We start from the raw sequence: 20131 nt of genomic DNA on the forward strand, positions 1-20131 counted from the left end.
GCACTCTCCTGGGGGGTATTGACTCGCACAGCTCGTAGGAGTTTCTTTGTGTGTAGAATTACCCCTTTCACCAGCACACAAAGGTCTCTTGATAATAATTATATAAGCTTTCTGAGCCTTTGGTGTTTTTCCCTCCTGGCTTGACAGCCAAATGGTTTTTAATCATTCTGAGGCGTGGATACGCTGGTGCTTGGGGAAATTTGACACAAGCCCTGCCCAGAGGTCCGTCTCTCAGGCGATTGCAGATCACACCCTGCCTGCCTTGGTCAGCTCTCTCAGGCCTTCCCTCGGGCAGCCCCTGGCCTCCCTCCCTGCTTAGAGTCTGCCTCTGTTCAGCGCCATGCTCTCCTGTGCTTATCCATCTGGACACCAGAATCCCAAACATGCCGGCACAGCCTGCCAGTCACAGACACTGCGGTGGTTTGCTCTGGATGTGTGACGGGGGAGCCAAGTCCACGTGGGTCTGCTCGGAGGTGTTACTGCTGCTGGTGCTGTGTACTCACGCGGGCTCCCTCTGTCTTTTGGTGTAGAGTGCTCACCAAGGAACCAAGTCAATTTCTATCTGTCACTAAAGTACCTTCCCTAGGAAGGTAAGCCCCTGCAGTCTTCAAATTCCAAGACCTCTCCCCTCTGTTGACTCATAAACTCGGTGGACATCCAGATTCAGTGCAACAGCCTGGGGCTGTGCGCAGGACTTTGTGCAGGGCTGTGGCAGGCCAGCCCTCCCCTGGGGTGGAGCCACACCTGTGTCCAGCACTTAAACCCTTGCAGCCCAGCGGGAGCCGGAGTTTGGGCACAGTTCGTGGAGACTTCAAAGGAAAGTCTCCTCGGCTCGCAGTCCCTGGCGGATAGATCCCAGCGCCCCTGGCCATGGCACCGCAGGGACGACTTCTCATCCGCGGGGGTCGCGTGGTCAATGATGACTTCTCACAGGTGGCCGACGTGCTCGTGGAGGACGGAGTGGTCCGGGCGCTGGGGCGGGACCTGCTGCCTCTCGGGGAAGCAACCCCGGGACTGCGCATCCTGGACGCAGCCGGCAAACTGGTCCTACCGGGAGGCATCGACACACACACGCACATGCAGTTCCCGTTCATGGGCTCTCAGTCAGTAGACGACTTCTACCAGGGCACCAAGGTACCCAGCTCACAGGCCTATAACCCGGGGTCTCTAGCGGGCCCACCTCACTCGCTCCTGCGCAGCGCTAGGGACTGGAGTGGAGTGAGACCCCTGAAATAGCTGTGGGCGCAAAGGACGCCCATCTGGGGTGAAGAAGCTGTATGCTGTGGTCTGTGGTGCAAGCCCAGCATAGGGCCCCTCTACTCCTGGGTAACCTGGCACTCTGGAAGCTATCTCTCCCCTTGCATTCTTTTCTCTGGGCACCATCTCCTGGTGTCTGAAATCCCTCTTGGTCATGATAGTCCATGGAGGTTTCGAAAGCGCCTACCGTCTCTATGATTGGCTTGTTTTTCAAATAGGCCCTACCAGCATTTTCTCCCTGTTCTCCAGCCCTCCAGCCCTAAACAAGGGAAAACTCCATTCACCTAGAACAGTGGTTCTCTACTTTCCTAATGCTGCGACCCTTTAATACAGTTCCTAAAGTTGTGGTGACCCCCAACCATAACATTATTTTTGTTGCTACTTCATAACTGTAATTTTTGCTACTGCTATGAATTGTAATGTAAATATCCGATATGCATGATATATTATATGCGACCCCTGTGAAAGGGTCATTGGACCCCCAAAGGGATTGCAACCCACAGGTTGAGAACCACTGACCTTGAAGTTACTGTTGTGGCTGGAGAGGCCTGGGTGAATTGGAAGCCCATAGCGTCTACATTGGACCCAGCCCAACCCTGCAGAAAATCCTGACCAGGATTTTGAAACTAAGCCTTCTAGGCGTGCTCTCCAACCTCACTCACTCCAGGGTGACCTCTCTAACACTCTCCCACCCACTTGCTCCAGACAACAGTTAACTGGATTCTTGCTGCTTAAGTACCTGCCCTTAGGGATGTGCAGGACGCAGCCAAATCTGGATTCCAGGAGAGGAAGGCTTGGGGGGGTCTCTAAAGGAAGACCCAGAAGCTCCAAACAACGAAATGGATCAGAAAGGTTTCCTCCGAGCTTCGGAAGCCAACAGGGGGATAGCAAGGTTACAGGAAATGAAAACTGAGTCCTCAGCACCTAGGCGGAAGATGTCAAACCCACGCGGTTTTTAAGTCTTGCCCCAAGCTGCCTTGAGAGAAGAGGCTTCTTCCGAAGGGGAGATACACTGATTTCCTCAAAGGCGAGGTTTTTCACTGGATTCCTCTCTGGACTGTGTCTCAGGGTGTCCAGCCATAGGGGCCTAGTATAGATCAACAGGCTCTCAGAGGTGTCCACAAGTTGTTTATTTCAGTTACTAACCTGGTTTGTGACCCTTGACCCTCCTCACACCTGCCCCCATCCAACTTCCCCAGTCCTTCAGGACTAACCAGAACAGTTCACAGAAAGGAGGAAGGCCGGCAGATTTGACCCGGGGAGAAGGGGCGGGGAGGGGGGCGGTGCAGTCTGCCTAATGCAACATTTGGAAAGCTTCTTCTTAGTTACTTATTACCAATGTCTATCAACACGATAATAAATATCTCTTTTGCAGGGAAAGCTGTTGCCTTTCAAAATTAGAGTACTGTATTTTGACTGTATCTTTTTCCTTTTTTACAAAATGTCATGAACTCATTTTTACATTTGGAATGAATCTGTCAGCTATTGGAACAAGTCATGATTATGGATAAGTAGAATAATAACAGATAAGTTTTTTAGAAAGGGGGGAGGTTGGGGGATTTAGCTCAGTGGTAGAGCTCATGCCTAGCAAGTACAAGGCCCTGGGTTCAGTCCTCAGCTCTGAAAAAGAAAAGAAAAATATCTCCAAGCATCTTCTCAACACCCACCCATGTTTTGGTGTATTCTCTTATGCTTCTTAATTTTGTTATACTGTAGATTCTTTTCTTTCTTTCTTTCTTTTTGTTTGTTTGTTGTTGTTTTTTGTTTCTTGAGACAGGGTTTCTCTGTGTAGTTTTGGTGCCTGTCCTGTAGACCAGGCTGGCCTCAAACCCACAGAAGTCCGCCTGGCTCTGCCTCCCAAGTGCTGAGATTAAAGACGTGCGCCACCCACTGCCAGGCCCCATACTGTAGATTCTTGATACCATTTGGGGCAGATGTGTGTGTGTGTGTGTGTGTGTGTGTGCGTGTGCGTGTGCGTGTGCGTGTGCGTGTGCGTGTGTGTGTGTGTGTGTGTGTGTGTGTGTGTGACTGTGGGCACGTAACCTGCAAATGAAGCTTTGTGACCAGCTGTTGTCATTGGCACTGTTATCCTTTTCTGTTATCTCAGACTCATCATTGTCAACAAGTCGCTAACGTCAGGCATGACTTCGAGAACCCCGTCTGCAGGGCAGGGAGCAGCTGCCTGTCCGCCGCTTTCCAGACTCGCTTCAGCACCTCTTGAAGGCCAGGCAGTAACTTTCCAGCCTTTGTTTCTGGTCAGGGTTCCGGATGAAGCAGCTACACAGGGGAGTTTGGAATGCCGAGGACAAGGGACACATCCTGCCTTCCTTGGGGTCAGCTGTGTGTGTCTTAGACCCATGCCTTGGACATTCGGGAATTTTTATCGCAAAGAGGTTTATAGCTCCTCCTGAGACGCTGTCTCCTCGCAGCATGTGATAGAATGCTGCCAGAGCAGGAAGGGACTTACCCAGCAGCTGCCTCTTTAGATATTTCTACATTTAAAGATTGTCAAATGTTAAACAAAACATATTTCTTAATGAGCCGAGTACGTTAAGCAGGAATTGATATGAGCAGAGAGAGTAAGGTCGAAGGTTTTGTAAGTACACAATGCCAAGGAGTACTCACAGAGGGTCTGAATTGCCAATGTTGACCTTGAAAATGTTTGATGGATCTCAGGATAGAAGTTCAGAATGGCCTAGAAAGAGACAAGGCTCCATAAGGGGACCAGGTAGGGATGGGCCAGAGGCACACAAGCAGCTGTGCACGCAGGGGCCTGAGTTCTGGGAGGAGATGCCAGGAGGTCCTTTTGTCTTCCCGCCCAGTCTTCACAACAGCTCTCAAGGTAGTGTTGATGAGCCCTTGGTTTGTGAAATTAGGAACAAAGAGATCATTTGTAGAGAACAAATGTATTACATATTTCAGGTCTAGAGAAACACCATTTTAGTGCTGTTTAACTGGCATTTATCCCATGGAGACCACACTGTATACCAATTGGGCTAAATTATGCATTTTCCTTTACAATCATAGGTGTCCTTATCTACATTTTTAACAACTGAATAAAGAAGTGAAACAAGTTATCTTCTTAAGGTGGCACACCTCAGAAGTGTCCAAGTTAATGGCTTTTCAAAATTCAGCGCAGCTGGACCCCCGTCTCTAGAGCTCTGCTCTGGTAGGCTCTGTGCTTTGGGGGAACATCCAATGTTCTGGTCTATCAGAGTGGCCAATGATGGATGAGAGGGCTGTGCAGCTGATGTGTTAATGGGAGCTGCAATTCTCAGAAATAAAGCACAGTCATCCTGAGGAGCTACAGCTGCCCTGCTCTTCACCTCCCCAATGCCGGAGGCAGTTAAAGTTATCAAAAGGAATACTTATCACAGGTATTATATTCGTAGGGCATCTGAATATACATTTATAGCCATGCCATCTTTGAGGGTATAGGAAGAAGTAAGTGCCTTATGCACAGAAAGTCATAAAGTAAATATGATCTATTATGCTTTCAGAAGATGGACCCAAAGGTTAGAGTAATACTTCTTGCTTTCTGCAGCCACGGGGATGATCAATTATAATATCTGACAAATAGGAGGGATACTGTTTGTGGTATTCTTTTTACTGATCACTTGATTGTGATGGGGCCCAATTTAAAGAATGAAAGAGGCCAACTAAAGGTGATGTGCTTTGTGACTCTAATTCATGTCAGGTCAGGCATTGGTTTAAAGCCGGTAATGGGCTTACTTAATTACAGGTAAAAGCTTTCTGTCCGATGTAACCAGTGGACACGGTGTCCTGCTGGGAGGGAGTTTTTTTCATTTTGTCATCGCTCCGCACTAGATGTAGAGTGATCTTCCGAGAACCCAGTAGCTGCAGAGAAGAACAATGTGATTTTTAATTTAGTGGATACTGTGAATTCAATAAACCTGAAGGAATTACATCTTGGCTCTTAACTACGTTCTGCAAGGGTTCAAATATATGTATTTATACTGAGACAAAGGCCCAGGTTGGGTGGGTGAACACGTATTCAAATGCAAACAGACTAAGCAGCTGCCAGTGGACCCCCTCTTCTAATAACTAGGGAAGTATCCCAGCATGCTTTTATTCTTTTTCTTCCTTTCTGATTTCTTCTGTTGCTTTCTTTTTCTTTTCTTCCTTCCTCTTTTTCTAAAGGACAGAAAGTTCTGCTTCGCTTTGGAATGTCTTGGTGAAATGCCAGGAGAGCGCTCACTTCCAAGGGGTGTGATTAAGCATCTTTACAGTTGTATTTATAGAGCTTCCTCACCTTGTAGAAGAAACCTTGAAATCCCCTTTTCTATTGTTTGCCTGAATTAGACTTTGCCAAAGAGCTGGGAGGCTGACCCAGTGACCTCTGCATATCACCTCCTCCTTTGGGGTGTTAGCATTCCCTAGGTAAATAATTCAACTAACAAAAATTGTTTAATGTCTGTTATAAACCAAATATATACTTATCATCCAGCTCTTAGAAAGTTGCTGGAGATTTTATAGACACTCAATATGTATTAATATAATAAACTGCATTTAAAAATAAAAATATGCAATAGAATAAAGAAAAATAGTATTTAGATGACCTACAATCTTAAGATTTTCTACTTATCCGTTCAGACTTTTCTTTGTAGAGAGACATAAACGCACATGTTTATTCTATGGACTTAACAGAGTTAGCGGTGTGCATTAAATGCTTCCCTATGTCATTAAACGTCACAGGTATATACAACTTTGTGGCCCATCGTTCTTGTTCAGACTGTCTCAATTTTTTCTGTTTAACCTCCATATTTCTTGAATATCAAGGTGTATTTCTACCAGTCTTCAGAAGTCACACCTTGGAAATCTCAGAAGCACTTCCAAGTCAGGGCATTGTACCCATCTTTCAGGCTTTTCTTTCTGTTTTTCCAGCTATGGATGGCTACAGTCTCTTCTTCTCCATGGTGGGTCCGGGGTGGTTACTAAGGACTTCATTGTTGTTATTGTTGTTTGCTAGTATGTAACAGCTAGCCAGATAGGCCAGCCATTGTTCACATGCTCGCTAGTTGCCTGGGAAGTCGTTCTCAGGAGGCCTTGCCAGGACAAGTAAACGTTAGACACATCTTAAAGGAGCTTGATACACCCAGAATATTCATCTTTGTGGCTCTTTTATAGGCCTCGCTCTACATCCTGGCCATTCCCACATATTGGCTTTATTTTTTTTTTTAATTTATTTATTTATTATGTATACAGTATGCCTTCAGGCCAGATGAGGGCACCAGATCTCATTACGGATGGTTGTGAGCCACCATGTGGTTGCTGGGAATTGAACTCAGGACCTCTGGAAGAGCAGCCAGTGCTCTTAACCTCTGAGCCATCTCTCCAGCCCTTGGCTTTATTTTTAAAATTACCTTATTTCTTTAATTACTAGACAGGCTAAGCATTGAATGTTTGTATTGTGTTAATGTTTGGTTGTCCCAGCTCAGAGCATTTGTAATTTTGTGCTTTTTAAAAATGTCTATTTAATGATCACAGTTAGTTTTTGACTACTCAAAATAAAGAGAAATAACATCTCAAAGATGAACTTGGAACTCTGATGTTGAATAGGGCTTTGTCCTATTTCTGTGTGTGTGTGTGTGTGTGTGTGTGTGTGTGTGTGTGTGTGTTAGTAACCCTCCTTTGCCGTCTTGGGGAGTAATTGGGAACGTGAAAGTTAAAACGGCAAACGTTAGTTTGGTCAGAGAAGACAGATTTTGGTTTAAGAAAATCCATGCATGTAGGTGGGAATTCGTGGAGAAATGTGTTTCCAGCAAGTGTTTAGAACTTGGGGCTTATGTAGCATCTGAAAAGAATGCACTGACCAGAATACAAATGACTTCCTGATAAGGGTAGATGAGGAGGAAGGACACATGCATGGAAAAACAAATGAATTTTAGGAAAGAGAACTGGACCTAAGGAAGCAGATGAGGAAAAGAACAGTCTTGCCGGGATGTCTATTTAGGCTTCTAGGCCAGTGATGAGTCATCCATCCCTGGATGCAAAACTCTTGAAGAGGGTATTCAAAATAGTTGGGTTCTTTGGAATGGCTCTATTTGACAGCAGAGGTGGGAGTGCAGAAAATACCTATCCTGAAGTGTCTTTGGCTCAAAATAATTTTTGTGCTGCTGTAGCATATTTTTGATACCTAGCTGCCAACTAATAATATTAACAATTTCTTCAGATATATTTAGAAATTATATTGGTTTAGCAAAATGGCAGTAGTAGGTTTTTTTCTCTTGGGTCTATGATTTCTCCAGCCATGAGTAGTTAGTTGGCTTGGTTTACAGTCCCAAGCATGAATTCCCTCCTTTTGAGCGGCCCTAAGTCCGATTAAACAGCAGGTGGTTACCCCCAAGACCAAAGTACCACTATTGCCCACCCAGTCATTCTCATTGTGGAGGTCCATTTGTTTACACTGTCTGGGACTACCGATTGCTCTTCTCTCTTTGCAGCTTTCATAGAACCTTCTGATACTGTAAGAGACAGTCTTTAAGGAGGAGGAGGTTCAGCTTGATTCTTCCAAGTCCTGTATCCAAAGTGTGTGGCATCTTCAACAACAGGGTCTCACCTTCAAGTACTAGGAGGCAACCAGGACGGGGAGGGGAAACAGACAGTGCTGTGGCATCCTTAGAGCCCTGGTGCACATTGATCTGGGAAACTTTACACAACACTGAGCATCCAGACCTTCCACGTTCACACAAAAGGATCCAGGACTAGGGATAGCCATAGTTTTGGGAGATGGCGTTTCCTGCTATCTTGCAACATGCGTAAGTTTCCCAATTTGTGAATGGAAATTCAACCATCGTTCTTCCATCCCAAAACTTTTGAGCAGCTTGGTCCCTCTTTTTCTTCTTCCTTAAACACTTCAGAGTACATTTGTGAGCCCAGCACTGTAATGGGCACAGGGCATACAGGAATGAAGCAACATCAATAATTCTCAAGGATGGGGTCAAAGTTCCCTGGAGGTCTCTAGACTGTGACCAAGGCTGAGAATCAATCAGTAGATCAGGTAGAGAAGGGGTCAGGGGAGGGAGGAAAATGAACGGCCTTTCTCTCTGTGTCTCAGAGAAAGAAGGACAGCCCTGGTAGGGAGGCGTGGATAGGTTGGGAGGAGACGACAGCAGGAAGCTGGGGAAACAGGTAAGACATGAGACCCACCAGGACCTTTAGGGCTGTGCAACAGCTGCTCTTTCTCCATCTTAAGAGCAGAGCAAGGTCAAGGAAAGACGAGGCCCCTGTCTCAGGGGCAGGAATATGGCAGGGAGACCCCTTATCTTCCAGTTGAGAGTCCATTGTCTCCTGAGCACTCCCGGGGGGTGGGGGTGGGGGTGGAGGATCTCAAACTGCTCACAGCCCATGTGTTGCTCTTTTCCTTCCTCTCCCCCCCACTTCTCTTTCTGCTCTAGTTCATCTAGTTAGGCCAAGGAACCGGTGACACAGAGCATGGGCGGTGACAGTGCAGAGGGACACCTGGAACTTTTCAGAGTGGCCTTGTTGGGGGGTTGTTTAGGGACTGGATTAAGAATTTAGAGAAGAGGCCGGGCGGTGGTGGCGCACGCCTTTAGTCCCAGCACTCGGGAGGCAGAGCCAGGCGGATCTCTGTGAGTTCGAGGCCAGCCTGGGCTACCAAGTGAGTCCCAGGAAAGGTGCAAAGCTACACAGAGAGACCCTGTCTCGAAAAACCAAAAAAAAAAAAAAAAAAAGAATTTAGGGAAGAAGGATGATAGGTCTCAAGTGAGACACCCGAGTGTCTGGTGCACAGGGATAAATACTGTCCTCAGTGTTTCAAACATGTAGAGTTAGGAAGGCGAGGATGTGCAGGACACCTTCAAAACCCCAAACAGACGTGTGGGGTTGAGACTTAAATTGAGATTATAAAATCTGTTCTCGTACATCTTAGCTACCGATTCAGCCCAGAGCTTTCCTCCCTAAGGCCCAGCTGGACTGTGAGGTCTCCTTTTGTTTTATTTGGGTCCTGTAGTAGATTTTAGGGAACCAAAGTCACACATTTTTCAGGATGAGTTTAGACAGGGAAAATGGCTGACACCATAAAACAGAAGACGATGCTTTGGGGACTTTTCAGCAGTGGTTTACAACCTAATACATTCTTCAATAAGAACTTGGGTTATGTGACATTATGACCCAGTGTGAGATAGTTTATCTCTAGGTAAGTTCTATTGTATTTACGTTGGCAACATGGTAGGTTCTTTTATCCCCCAAACAGGGGTTTAGATAAATTGGAAGGCTTTCCAGGGCAACCGGCCGAAGAAGTTAGGAGCTGGGAGAATTGACTTATGAGCCAAGATTAGAAAAGGTTAAAGCAAAGCTGGGCGGTGGTGGCGCACGCCTTTAATCCCAGCACTCGGGAGGCAGAGGCAGGGGGAATCTCTGTGAGTTCGAGGCCAGCCTGGTCTACCAAGTGAGTTCCAGGAAAGGCGCAAAGCTACACAGAGAAACCCTGTCTCGAAAAAACCAAAAAAAAAAAAAAAAAAAAAAAGGTTAAAGCATTTTGCTTGGCTGACAAGTAAAGGTGCTGTCGATGAGGAGTAAGGACAAAAGAAATGATGGTCCCCCAGCGAGAGACTGTGCTCCCCGTTCACTGGAGTCTCCCTGTCTAGGGGGAGGAGGCAGGAGAGGGAGGGAGAGGGGAGGAGAAACAGAGTGGAGAAGAAACAGGAGATTGCTCCTCTCCGTTCTCTTTCCTGCTTCTAGTTAATTAGAGAATGTGCCATTATCCCTGGAAGCTGAGATCTGCTTTAGTTTTCCAGGAGTGGAGGATCCTCTGCCTTCTATGACCATCAGCCACATCCCTGCCTATGATTTATATATCATAAACCTGTCTGTTTGCCTCTGTGTCATATAAGTGCAAAACGTTTTTTCTAAAGACAGTTAGGCTTTTAATAGAAAGTTTAGCAGACATTAAAAATAATGTTTGACTAGAGGAAGTGGGAACTGACCCATCCCCATACCACCCAGAAATCCCCACTGGAGACAATTGTCTTGGCTGGGGCTCTGGTGCTCACTCTCTTGGGGACTTCTGTTCTTGGTTCCTGCACGTCTCTCCCAGAGCCTCTCTAGCATCTGCTACAAGATGATTTCCCTTCCTGTCTCCTGCACCTCACATTCAGGGTGCTCCATCCTGAACAAGTGCTTCTCCAAAGTGCCTGGTGGTGCTCCTCCCCTGCCCTGCCAGTGCTTGTATTCTGAGTGTCACCATCAAGTCCCATTTTAGCCCCCCTTTGCCCTATGAACAACCATTGTCCTGTCTTCCTCCTCTGGACACTGCCATTTTCTATGGTCCTGGATGGCCTTGATTCTGTCCTTTACCGCAGCCTGATGAGTTTCTGACTCTTCTTCCGGGTGCCTACCTCTTCTCCCCATTCGCTTCCTCCAGGAACATGCATGCATTCTGGAGCACAATGGCTCTTCCCTACCTCCCCCCTCATTGCCAAGTATTCTAATTAGTGTTCTCTGCTCAGTCTCCTCTATCTGTAATGAGGTTAGCAATGCTGGAGAGCTGGAGAGATGATTGAGAGGAGCACATGGCAAGCATGTGCTGTGTGCTAGATACCATCATAATTATTGACAGCTTCCATATGTACGTCCTACTCTAATTTAGATCCAAACTTGCCCAGATCTCTGATTTGAATCCCCCCCTCTGAATTTCCAATAGCCTTTTCTGTAACTCTTCCAGATAATTTTGTAAAATTTTCCCACACTTAGGATTTTCTGTAGTACCATTGATGATAGAAGTGGATCCGCTATCTGTTCTTAGAGTATATTGTATTATAATTACATACTTGTATTTCTGTCTCTCCCTCTAGACCAGCAGTTCTCAACCTGTGGGTTGTGACCCCTTTGGCAACCCTCTGTCTCCAAAAATATGACTCATAATAGTAGAAAATTATAGCTATGAAGTAGCAATAAAAATAATTTTATGGCTAGGGGGTCACCACAACATGAGAAACTGTATTAAAGGGTCACAGCATTAGGCAGGTTGAGAACCACTGCCCTAGACTATCCACACCCTGAGAGCAGAAGAAAGAATGTATGGTTATTTGCGTGGCCCTTCCTGGCTCCCTCCATTCCACATAACGGCTATGTGTGATAGTGTCTTTTTAATAACATTTTTATTAGGAAATAATTCAGATACAATACAACTCAGCCTTTAACTGTGCGGTGCCATGGTTTCTGGAATATGGACAGAATCGTGGAGATAGCACCAGTCTCTTTTAGAACATTCCTATTGTCTCTGTCTCTCCACCTGCCAAACTGTATCTTAGGACCATCCTCCTCTCCACTATGTCCTTCAGCCCAGTCAACCTCTGTCCTCCTGTCTGTCCCCATGGACTCTTCTCTCCGGAACATTTTCCACAAATTGCCCAATGTGAGCTCTTTCGTGACTGGCTCCTTTCATTCGGCATCATGGTTTTGAGAGTTCATCTGTGTTTTGTGGCAGAGGTCACTATTTCATCCCTTTTTAAGGTCAAATACCGGCCCATTGTTTATCTATTCATCAACCGATGGGTATTTGGGAACTTTCTGCTGTTGACTTGACTCTTAGTGTACAGGTCTTGAGATAGACACGTTTTCACGGATCTTGTGTATGTACTGAAGAGTAGACGCGCTGGGTCATGGTCGCTATGTTTAACTTTTTAAAAACTCCCGAAGTGTCCACAGCATTTTATCTTCTCACCACATGGAACCATTGTTGTACACCCTGACAACACTTTATAGTGGATTCATGGTGAACATATGCTGAGATCATACAGTAAAACAATTATTTACAGACCATTTGCACTGTATGAGACGATGTGAACGATCTAGGTGTATACACAGGAGGGTGTGCCTGCAATGTGTACCATCACCATGCCATTGTATATAAAGGAATTAAGCACACACCAATCTTCTCTAACCCACTATGAGTGGCGGCACCAATTCCCCAGGTTCTGAGGGAGCGCTGTATCTAATTTCTGTACATTCCACATGTGGTGGGTTTTCTCTATCTGTAGACTTAGAAAAGGTTTTTTTCTAACACTTTAATGAACTGTTTTCTACTTGAAAAATGCTCCCCATCCCTGAGGGACACTTTCTTGTATTGGAAAGGCATTTGAGAAAGGAAGAAGGTGACAAGATTAATCTCTAGTCAAATAAAAATACAAAACCTGAATTTTTTTTCCAAGTCTTGTCATTGTACCAAAAGGAGTTTCTTAGGAAATGCAAATATGTATTTTCTGCGTGAATAAGGACAATGTTATTTAAAGGTGGTAACAAAGTGTAGACTCTTATATAAAGAAGTAAGGCAGTTAAAAGTAGAAAGAAGTGGAAATGCACCAAGTGACTTCAGGAAGAATAAAAATATTACATAAAGTAAAGAGAGAGACAGAGAGAGAGAGAGAGAGAGAGAGAGACAGAGAGACAGAGAGACAGAGAGACAGAGAGGACAGAGCTGACATCCCAGGCCATGAGAGCCCTGGCTGCACCGGGGTGCAGTGTGGGAATGGGGCGGAGCTGAGGTTGGAAAGCCACGGTCCCTCTTGGATTGCCATCATCAGGAAATGAGATGTGACACGTGTAAGAAAAGTGGAACAACTCCTAATTCTAAACAAATGCTGCAAAGGCTCCTGGCGGGTCGTAGAGTGGTTCTCAGGAGGCAACTGTGCTGAAGCCTTGTCCTGGCCGAGTCCCCTCACTAGCCCAGGGTTCAGGTGCGGGCATTGCCCTCCCTTCTGGGATAAAGAGTCAAAGGATACGGAGGAAACTGCTCAAGAGAGCCAGGTAGCCGTAGAATCTGAGTGGAGTGCTGTAGAGCAGTGAACCCCCAGAGTCCCGGCTCTGACACGGGGCCACCATTCTTCTGTGATTGTGTTTGTTTTCTTCACCTACATTGTTTGAGTACAGCAATTAAAAATACATTAACCACCTTGTGATTTTCATTTAAATTAAATCTATTTAAATAATGAGTCAAAGGCATTTGTTTTTGTAATAGTTTTTAAATTACTTGTAATGTAGTGTAATATGCCACCAGGTCTATCGAGGGTTGAGGCAGGATACAGGGACTTGAGGACCAAGTTTATGAAGATTGAACCTCATTCCAGAGGCAACAAGAAGCATTAACTTTCTAAAAATTTCAGTTGGCACAGAATAACCAATGCTTACGGAGTGCAGAGCGTTGCCTGTGTAAACAGTGTGTAGTGGTCAAAACAGGCCAATTAGCATATCCATTGCCTCAAATACTTAGCATCTGTTTGTGGTGAGGACATTCCACACCTTCCCTTCTAGTTAGCAGGAAACACACACTACAATTGTTACTGATGTCCGCTCTCCTGTGCTATGGAAACCTGAATGTGTTCCCCTCCGTCACTCTACTGTGCTGTCAAAACCAGAGGGTCGTCCCCTTATCTAATTGCAGCTGTGATCCACACCCTGGTCCTTAACCTTCCGAGCCAAGCGGCTCATCTGCAGGCTGGAAATGCCCTCCGCACTGAGGGTCCCTGAGTGGATGTTTAGGGCAGAACTAGAGAGAGAAAGACCAAATAGGAACCTGCTAAAATAGTCCACAGTTAGAGATGAAAAGGTTCTGAGCTAAAACCAGAGCAGGCAGTGACCACAGACGTAAATCAAAGAAAGATGAAAGTGTCCCCAGCAGTTTCAGGGTGCAGAGGCTTTAGCCCTGACAGTTTTCCAGGGTTCTTTGGGTGCATCATAGGACTGCAGGAGATGTAACTCCCTAAAACAGACCCCAAGGAAATGGGATTTCCAACAGGGAGTATAACTGGGTTTTTTGTTTTGTTTTGTTTTGTTTTTAATTGCTTGTATCTTTCCTACTTTTCCCATCTGAAGGTTTCTGCTTGGTTGTTTTTTGAGAAATAGTCTCATAGCCCAGGCTGGACACCCACTCACAGCAACCATTCTGCTTCACCCAGGGACGGGGATTGGGGGCATGAGCCAGCACACCCATCCGTTGCCATTTTTCCTTACAGCCATGTTTTCTTTTTCAGAAGGGGCTCCAGACATTTTCAGACTTTGAATTTTAGTTTCTGGGGAATCTCTTCATGCCTCTTGGGTCTTTTTAAAAGCAACATCTTTGGCATTTCCTGGACCCATCAGATAGGCTCCGGGGCTTACTGATGTGCAGCTTTCACAGAGTGACGGATGACCTAACCAGAGATGGATGACTAATTGGCCAGAACCCTCTTGTGATTGCAGGCCGCTTTGGCTGGAGGTACCACCATGATCATCGACTTCGCCATTCCTCAGAAGGGCAGCTCCCTCATCGAGGCCTTTGAGACCTGGCGTGGCTGGGCGGACCCCAAAGTCTGCTGTGACTACAGCCTGCATGTGGCAGTGACATGGTGGAGTGACAAGGTGAGGCAGCTGGCTTCCAACGTGTCCCATTTAGTCCCCTTCTCCTTTGCTCTGCATGAGAGCAAGAAGCTGGCAATATCAATAGCAAACCCCAGTGATGCCCGTCTCAAGGGTGACAAGGGACTGGAGGAGTGAGGTTCCATTGCACGTTCTTCTGAATCTGTTGAATTCTGAGTACTGTGGAGGATTACAATCAAAACACTGAAATGTAAAAACATCATATAAAGCACACAAGGAAACCCCACCCTGCTTGTTCACAGATCCAGGAATCGTCGATGTTTCCTCTAATTTCCACAGTGCCTATACCTCTTATTCCCAACTTCAACATGCCTAGAATCTTTTTAAAATGTATTAGAAAATTTTAATGTATGAGAAAAACATCAAAGAAATTCTAAGTTTAGAATTCCTTCAAATGGAAGACCTCCATGCCTGTTCCTGACAGGGGAGGCAAGCTGGGATTCTTTCCAAGGCCCCCGAGCTGTGTCCAGGGGTGACTTGAGCTCTCCCAACACAACTCCCTACTAGATACTCAGCTCCTGTTGTCCTGAGAACCATTTACAACAGACCTCAAAACACCCTTCCGTGCCCGATTGTTATTTAGGCCATGATGAAAACAGTAAGATTTAGATAGAAAAGATCACTTTGACAGCCATTAAAATAGGTTGGTTTTCCACTGAAAACTTGTGTGTATGCCTTGGAAGAAATTTTCCTTGGGATTTAAACCCTAACTCATTTCTTCACGTTGGACTTCGTTCGGAAATTTGAGAGGGAGGAGGTGGGAGTGAATCAAGGTGATACTATTTGAGTAACTCATACACCAACCTCCCTTTTAAAACTTGCTTCGGACACCAACTGAATACAAAACAAGTGTTCAGTCTGTAACGAGTAACCCAGCAAACATCATTTCAAGGGTCATAGTCCATGGCTCAAGTGGATTTCTCTCCCCAAACAATATTCTAATCTAGGAAGGAGTTGAATCTACTTCATACCTTTAAAGGCAAGCCCTGTCTTCCTTCCTTCCTTCCTTTCTTCCTTCCTTCCTTCCTTCCTTCCTTCCTTCCTTCCTTCCTTCCTTCCTTCCTTCCCTCCCTCCCTCCCACCCTCCCTCCCTCCTTCCTTCCTTCCTTCCTTCCTTCCTTCCTTCCTTCCTTCCTTCCTTCCTTCCTTCCCTCCTTCCCTCCCTTTTCCTTCTTTTCTTCCTCCTCCTCTTCTTTCCTCCCTCTCTTATTTTGTGAGAGAGCAGAGGCAATGGTAGTAGCTTTGACCAGTCCCTGTCATACTTTAAACAGTGCAAAGATCCCCCAATACAGGCTCCGTTGCATTCCTATGACCAAGCGCTCAGTACATCCTCCAATGACAGAAACTTATTGTCTCTCAGTCTTGAAGGTTAGAAGGACAAGGTATCTTGTGATTGGTTTGTCCTAAGGGTGAAAGGCTCTGTCCCATGCTTTTCTAGGAGCTTCTAGCTCTCTGTGGTAATCTTCTGTGACCCTTGCCTTGAAGAAGGATCATTCTGACTTCTGCTTCCGTCTCCTTGTACAAGCCTGCATTTCAGGTTCCTCTTTTTCAAGGTCAGCAATCTTTGGGGATTAGAATGCACATCAATGACATCATTATAGCTAACCACACCTGTGGTGAGCCTGCTTCTAAATAAGGGCTTAGGACTTTGTGTTTTTTTTGTTTTTTGTTTTTTTTTGTTTTTTGTTTTTTCGAGACAAGGTTTCTCTGTGTAGTTTTGGTGCCTGTCCTGGATCTCACTCTGTAGACCAGGCTGGCCTCGAACTGACAGAGATCCTCCTGTCTCTGCCTCCTGAGTGTGCTGGGATTAAAGGCGTGCTCCACTGCCACCTGGCTAGGCTTAGGACTTTTAACATAAGGGTTAGGGGTCACGCAAGGCAATTTACTAAAACTTTTTCCCCCTTTTATGAAGATTCTTTGTAGTCTTCTTTTTTCCCTTTTATTGAAAATAGTTTTTTCTCACATAATATATCCTGATTACGGTTTCCCCTCCCCCTCCTCCCAGTTCCTCCCCACCTCCCCTCCCTTCTGCTCCACTCCCTTTCTGTCTCATTAGAAAAGAACAGGCTTCTAAGAGATAATAATAAAATACAACAAAATAAAGTATAATAAAATAAAACAAAAACTACTATCAAACTGAAGTCGGACAAGACAAACCAAAAGAAGGAAACGTGCCCAAGAGAAGGCACAAGAATCAGAGACCCTCTTGTTTGCACACTCAGGAATCCCATAAAAACTAACCTGGAAGCCAGAACATGCCCACAGAGGACCCAGCCCTGTGCATGTTGCTTCAGTCTCTGTGAGATCACATGATCTCTGCTCATGTTGGTTTAGAGAGCTTTATTGTCCTGGCATCTCCATCCCCTCTTTCTGTCTGTCTGTCTCCTGCAGGGCTCTCTAAGCTCTGAGGGGAGGAATTTGATGGAGACATCCAATTTAAGGCTGACTATTCCAAGGTCCCTCATTCTCTGTGTAATGTCCGGCTGTGAATCACTGTATTTGTTCCCATTTGCTGAAGGAGGAAGCTTCTCTGTTGATGGCTGAACAACCATATCTATCTGTCTGAGTCAGGGAAGTCAGTTTGTAATAGTAGGCAGGAGTATCATTCACACTGCTATGTTTAATATAGAGAGGCACTGTAGTCACATGCTGGCCTTGAACTTGCCTCCTGCCTATACCTCTGAGAGGTGAGATTACGGAGTGTGTGGACATGCCCGGGTTGGTGCTTTTTTTTTTTCATTGTTTTCTTTTTGTTTCTTTGAGACAGGATCTCTCTATATAGCCCTGACTCTCCTGGAACTCATAATATATAGACAAGGCTGGCCTGGAGCTCACATAGATCTGCCTGCCTCTGCCTCCCAAGTGCTAGGATTGAAGGTGTGTGCCACCACTGCCCAGCTGTGCTTTTTAATGAGTAGAAAGTTAACCTTTGTCTATGTACTTACTCCACGAATTGTTGATATTTTCTACCTCAGTTAATAAGGTTTCTCTTTGTGGGTGGAGAAGTGTTCTCTTTTTCTGTTACATTATAGGTGTATATAGTTGTCTGGATAGTTTAAAGAGCAATTTTTTAAAGAGATAAACCAAGTTTATTGTTTGTCCAAAAGAAAGGCTCTTGCTAGACTCTAAACTTTTAGCAAAAATGTCCATTTTTCAAAAACTAGATGGCTGGAGTCAGGCAGCTGGTCCACCTTCTCTTCACCCATTGGGCACCTCATGTTCTGAGAACTAGACCTATAGAAGAAGTGGATCTCACTAATCACCAGGGTGAGGATGAAGGAGCAGATGGACATGTGTGTTTGTCAACTCTGGCTACCATAACAGTGTGCTGTAGGTTGATGGGTTAATAACAGAACTTACATCTCGAAGCCTGAAGGCAGAAGTCCAGTCTCAATGCACCGGAAGAGCCAGCTTCCCGTGAGGCTTCTCTTTCTGGCTGTGGACAGCTGTCTTGTCTCTTCATCCTCTCTGAGCCTCCCCTCTGTGCCAAGGCTTGCTGCCCTACCCCACCCCCCACCAAGTTGGAAGAGATTTTATTAGCTATGAGCAACACTCCTGCTATGTGTAGCTAAAGTTTTCTCTGGTCCTGCCCAGCCCCATGAACCCTGCAGCTGCTTATAAAATAATCACTCAGAAGCTTATATTAATTAAAACTGCTAGGCCATTAGCTCAGGCCTACCACTGAATAGCTCGTACAACTAAACTCAGCCCATTTCTGTTAATCTATATGTTGCCACGTGTTCCGTGGCTTTACCTGTGTGCCATTACATGCTGCTCCCTAGATGGCGGGCTGGTGTCTACTGACTCAGTCTTCCTCTTCCCAGAATTCTCCTTGTTTGTTTATCCCACCTATACTTCCTGCATGGCTACTGGCCAATCAGCATTTTATTTATCAACCAATCAGAGCAACACATTCACAGCATACAGAACATCCCACAGCACCTATGCTTGTTGTACTTTTGGGTGTGTGTGCGTGTGTGTGTGTGTGTGTGTGTGTGTGTGTATGTGTGTGCATGTGTGCTCATGTGTATATGTGTATATGTAAATGGAGGCTTTTCTCTGTCCCGTCCCATCCCATAGGCATTTTCAAATAATCATTCGGAGGCTTATATTAATTCTTATCTGTGTTTAGCCATGTGGCTTGGTACCTTTTCTCAGTACAGCATTCTCATCTTGCTTCTCTCTGTATCTGGCTGGCGACTCCTGACTCCACTCTTCTCCTTCCCATCATCCTCAGTTTGGCTTTCCTGCCTAACTTCATGCCTAACTACCAGCCTATCAGCTTTTTATTAACCAATGAGGGTAATACATATTGATAGTATAGAAAAGGATTGTTCTACAGCATGTGTATGTGTGCGTGTATGTGTGTGCATGTGCATGTGAGTTTGTGTATGTATGTTTGTGCATCTGTGTGTGCATGTGTGTGTATGTATGTGTGTATTAACCTATAGACGGTCAAACCACTTTCCTTTCCAAGTCTTAGTCTATTTTGAGACTTGAGTTTGGCCTTCAAAGTCTGTTACTGGGTAGTTTTGATCTCAGTTCGCCTCTGATATTTGACAACCCTGAAGATCCCCCAAGCTGTGGCTGGTCCAGAGTCTTACCAACAGTGACCTCTCACCTCCCACGCACGCACGCACGCTGTCAGGGCACAACACTCAGTTTGTGCTTCCTCAGGCAAACCTGGTCTGTCCACGACCTTCCTCCGAGAACTCAACCTACAGATTTTCATTTGAGCCCCAGCCCTTACCGCACAGGAGCTTTGGTTCCCTCTAGATCCATAGCTGCTCCTCTGGCTGCCATGTGGTTTCATCTTCTGTTTCTGGAACAACCTCCTTACTGTAAGATAGATGCAGAGAATTTTATAATCGAGAACAGTAATGAAGTACTTTGGGGGGCGCTGTTAATTTCCCGTGATTTAAGGGGATCACAGCAGCAGTTTATCAGGTAAAATGGACTGTGACCTGGGAGGAAGTTTGTGGATTTAACTGCGTGTTTCCGAAAGAAGCTGTCACCCTCGGGTCGCCTGTTCCTTTTCTGAATACAATCTTTGGAGGAGACGTTAAAATTACCGTTTACGACAGTGAGGGATGTGCTGTTGTACCTGTCGCCCCTCCCCCAGGTGAAAGAAGAAATGAAAACCCTTGCCCAAGACAAAGGAGTTAACTCTTTCAAGATGTTCATGGCCTACAAGGGTGTGTACATGGTGCAAGATGAGCAGATGTATGCAGCCTTCTCCCAGTGCAAGGAGATCGGAGCAATCGCTCAGGTGCATGCCGAAAACGGAGACTTGATTGCAGAGGTGCGCATCCCCCCTCCCAACCCTTCTGCAGACAGGAAAATAGCTGTGCCTTAAAGCGAGGACATTCGGCCCTGCAGTGGTATTTGCTCTGCCCATGACATTGGGCTATCGGGGCCCAAAGGAGGCGGTGCTTCCTGAGGTTGTACAGTGACCTCTTATAAAGAGAGGAGAGAG

The 20131-nt window shown here is 45.7% G+C and overlaps 1 protein-coding gene across 1 annotated transcript in view; it reads left to right on the forward strand.

Annotated features, from left to right (window-relative positions):
• The first annotated feature begins 870 nt into the window (after nucleotides 1-870).
• Dpys (dihydropyrimidinase) overlaps nucleotides 871-20131 on the forward strand; it is a 76398-nt gene continuing 57137 nt past the window's right edge. Inside the window, exons 1-3 of the mRNA XM_059247027.1 lie at nucleotides 871-1134; nucleotides 14479-14637; nucleotides 19778-19957. Coding sequence (XP_059103010.1) covers nucleotides 871-1134; nucleotides 14479-14637; nucleotides 19778-19957 — 603 coding nt within the window. The remainder of the gene's footprint in view (nucleotides 1135-14478; nucleotides 14638-19777; nucleotides 19958-20131) is intronic.

Source organism: Peromyscus eremicus, chromosome 20 (assembly GCF_949786415.1).
Source record: "Peromyscus eremicus chromosome 20, PerEre_H2_v1, whole genome shotgun sequence".
Taxonomy (NCBI): domain Eukaryota; kingdom Metazoa; phylum Chordata; class Mammalia; order Rodentia; family Cricetidae; genus Peromyscus; species Peromyscus eremicus.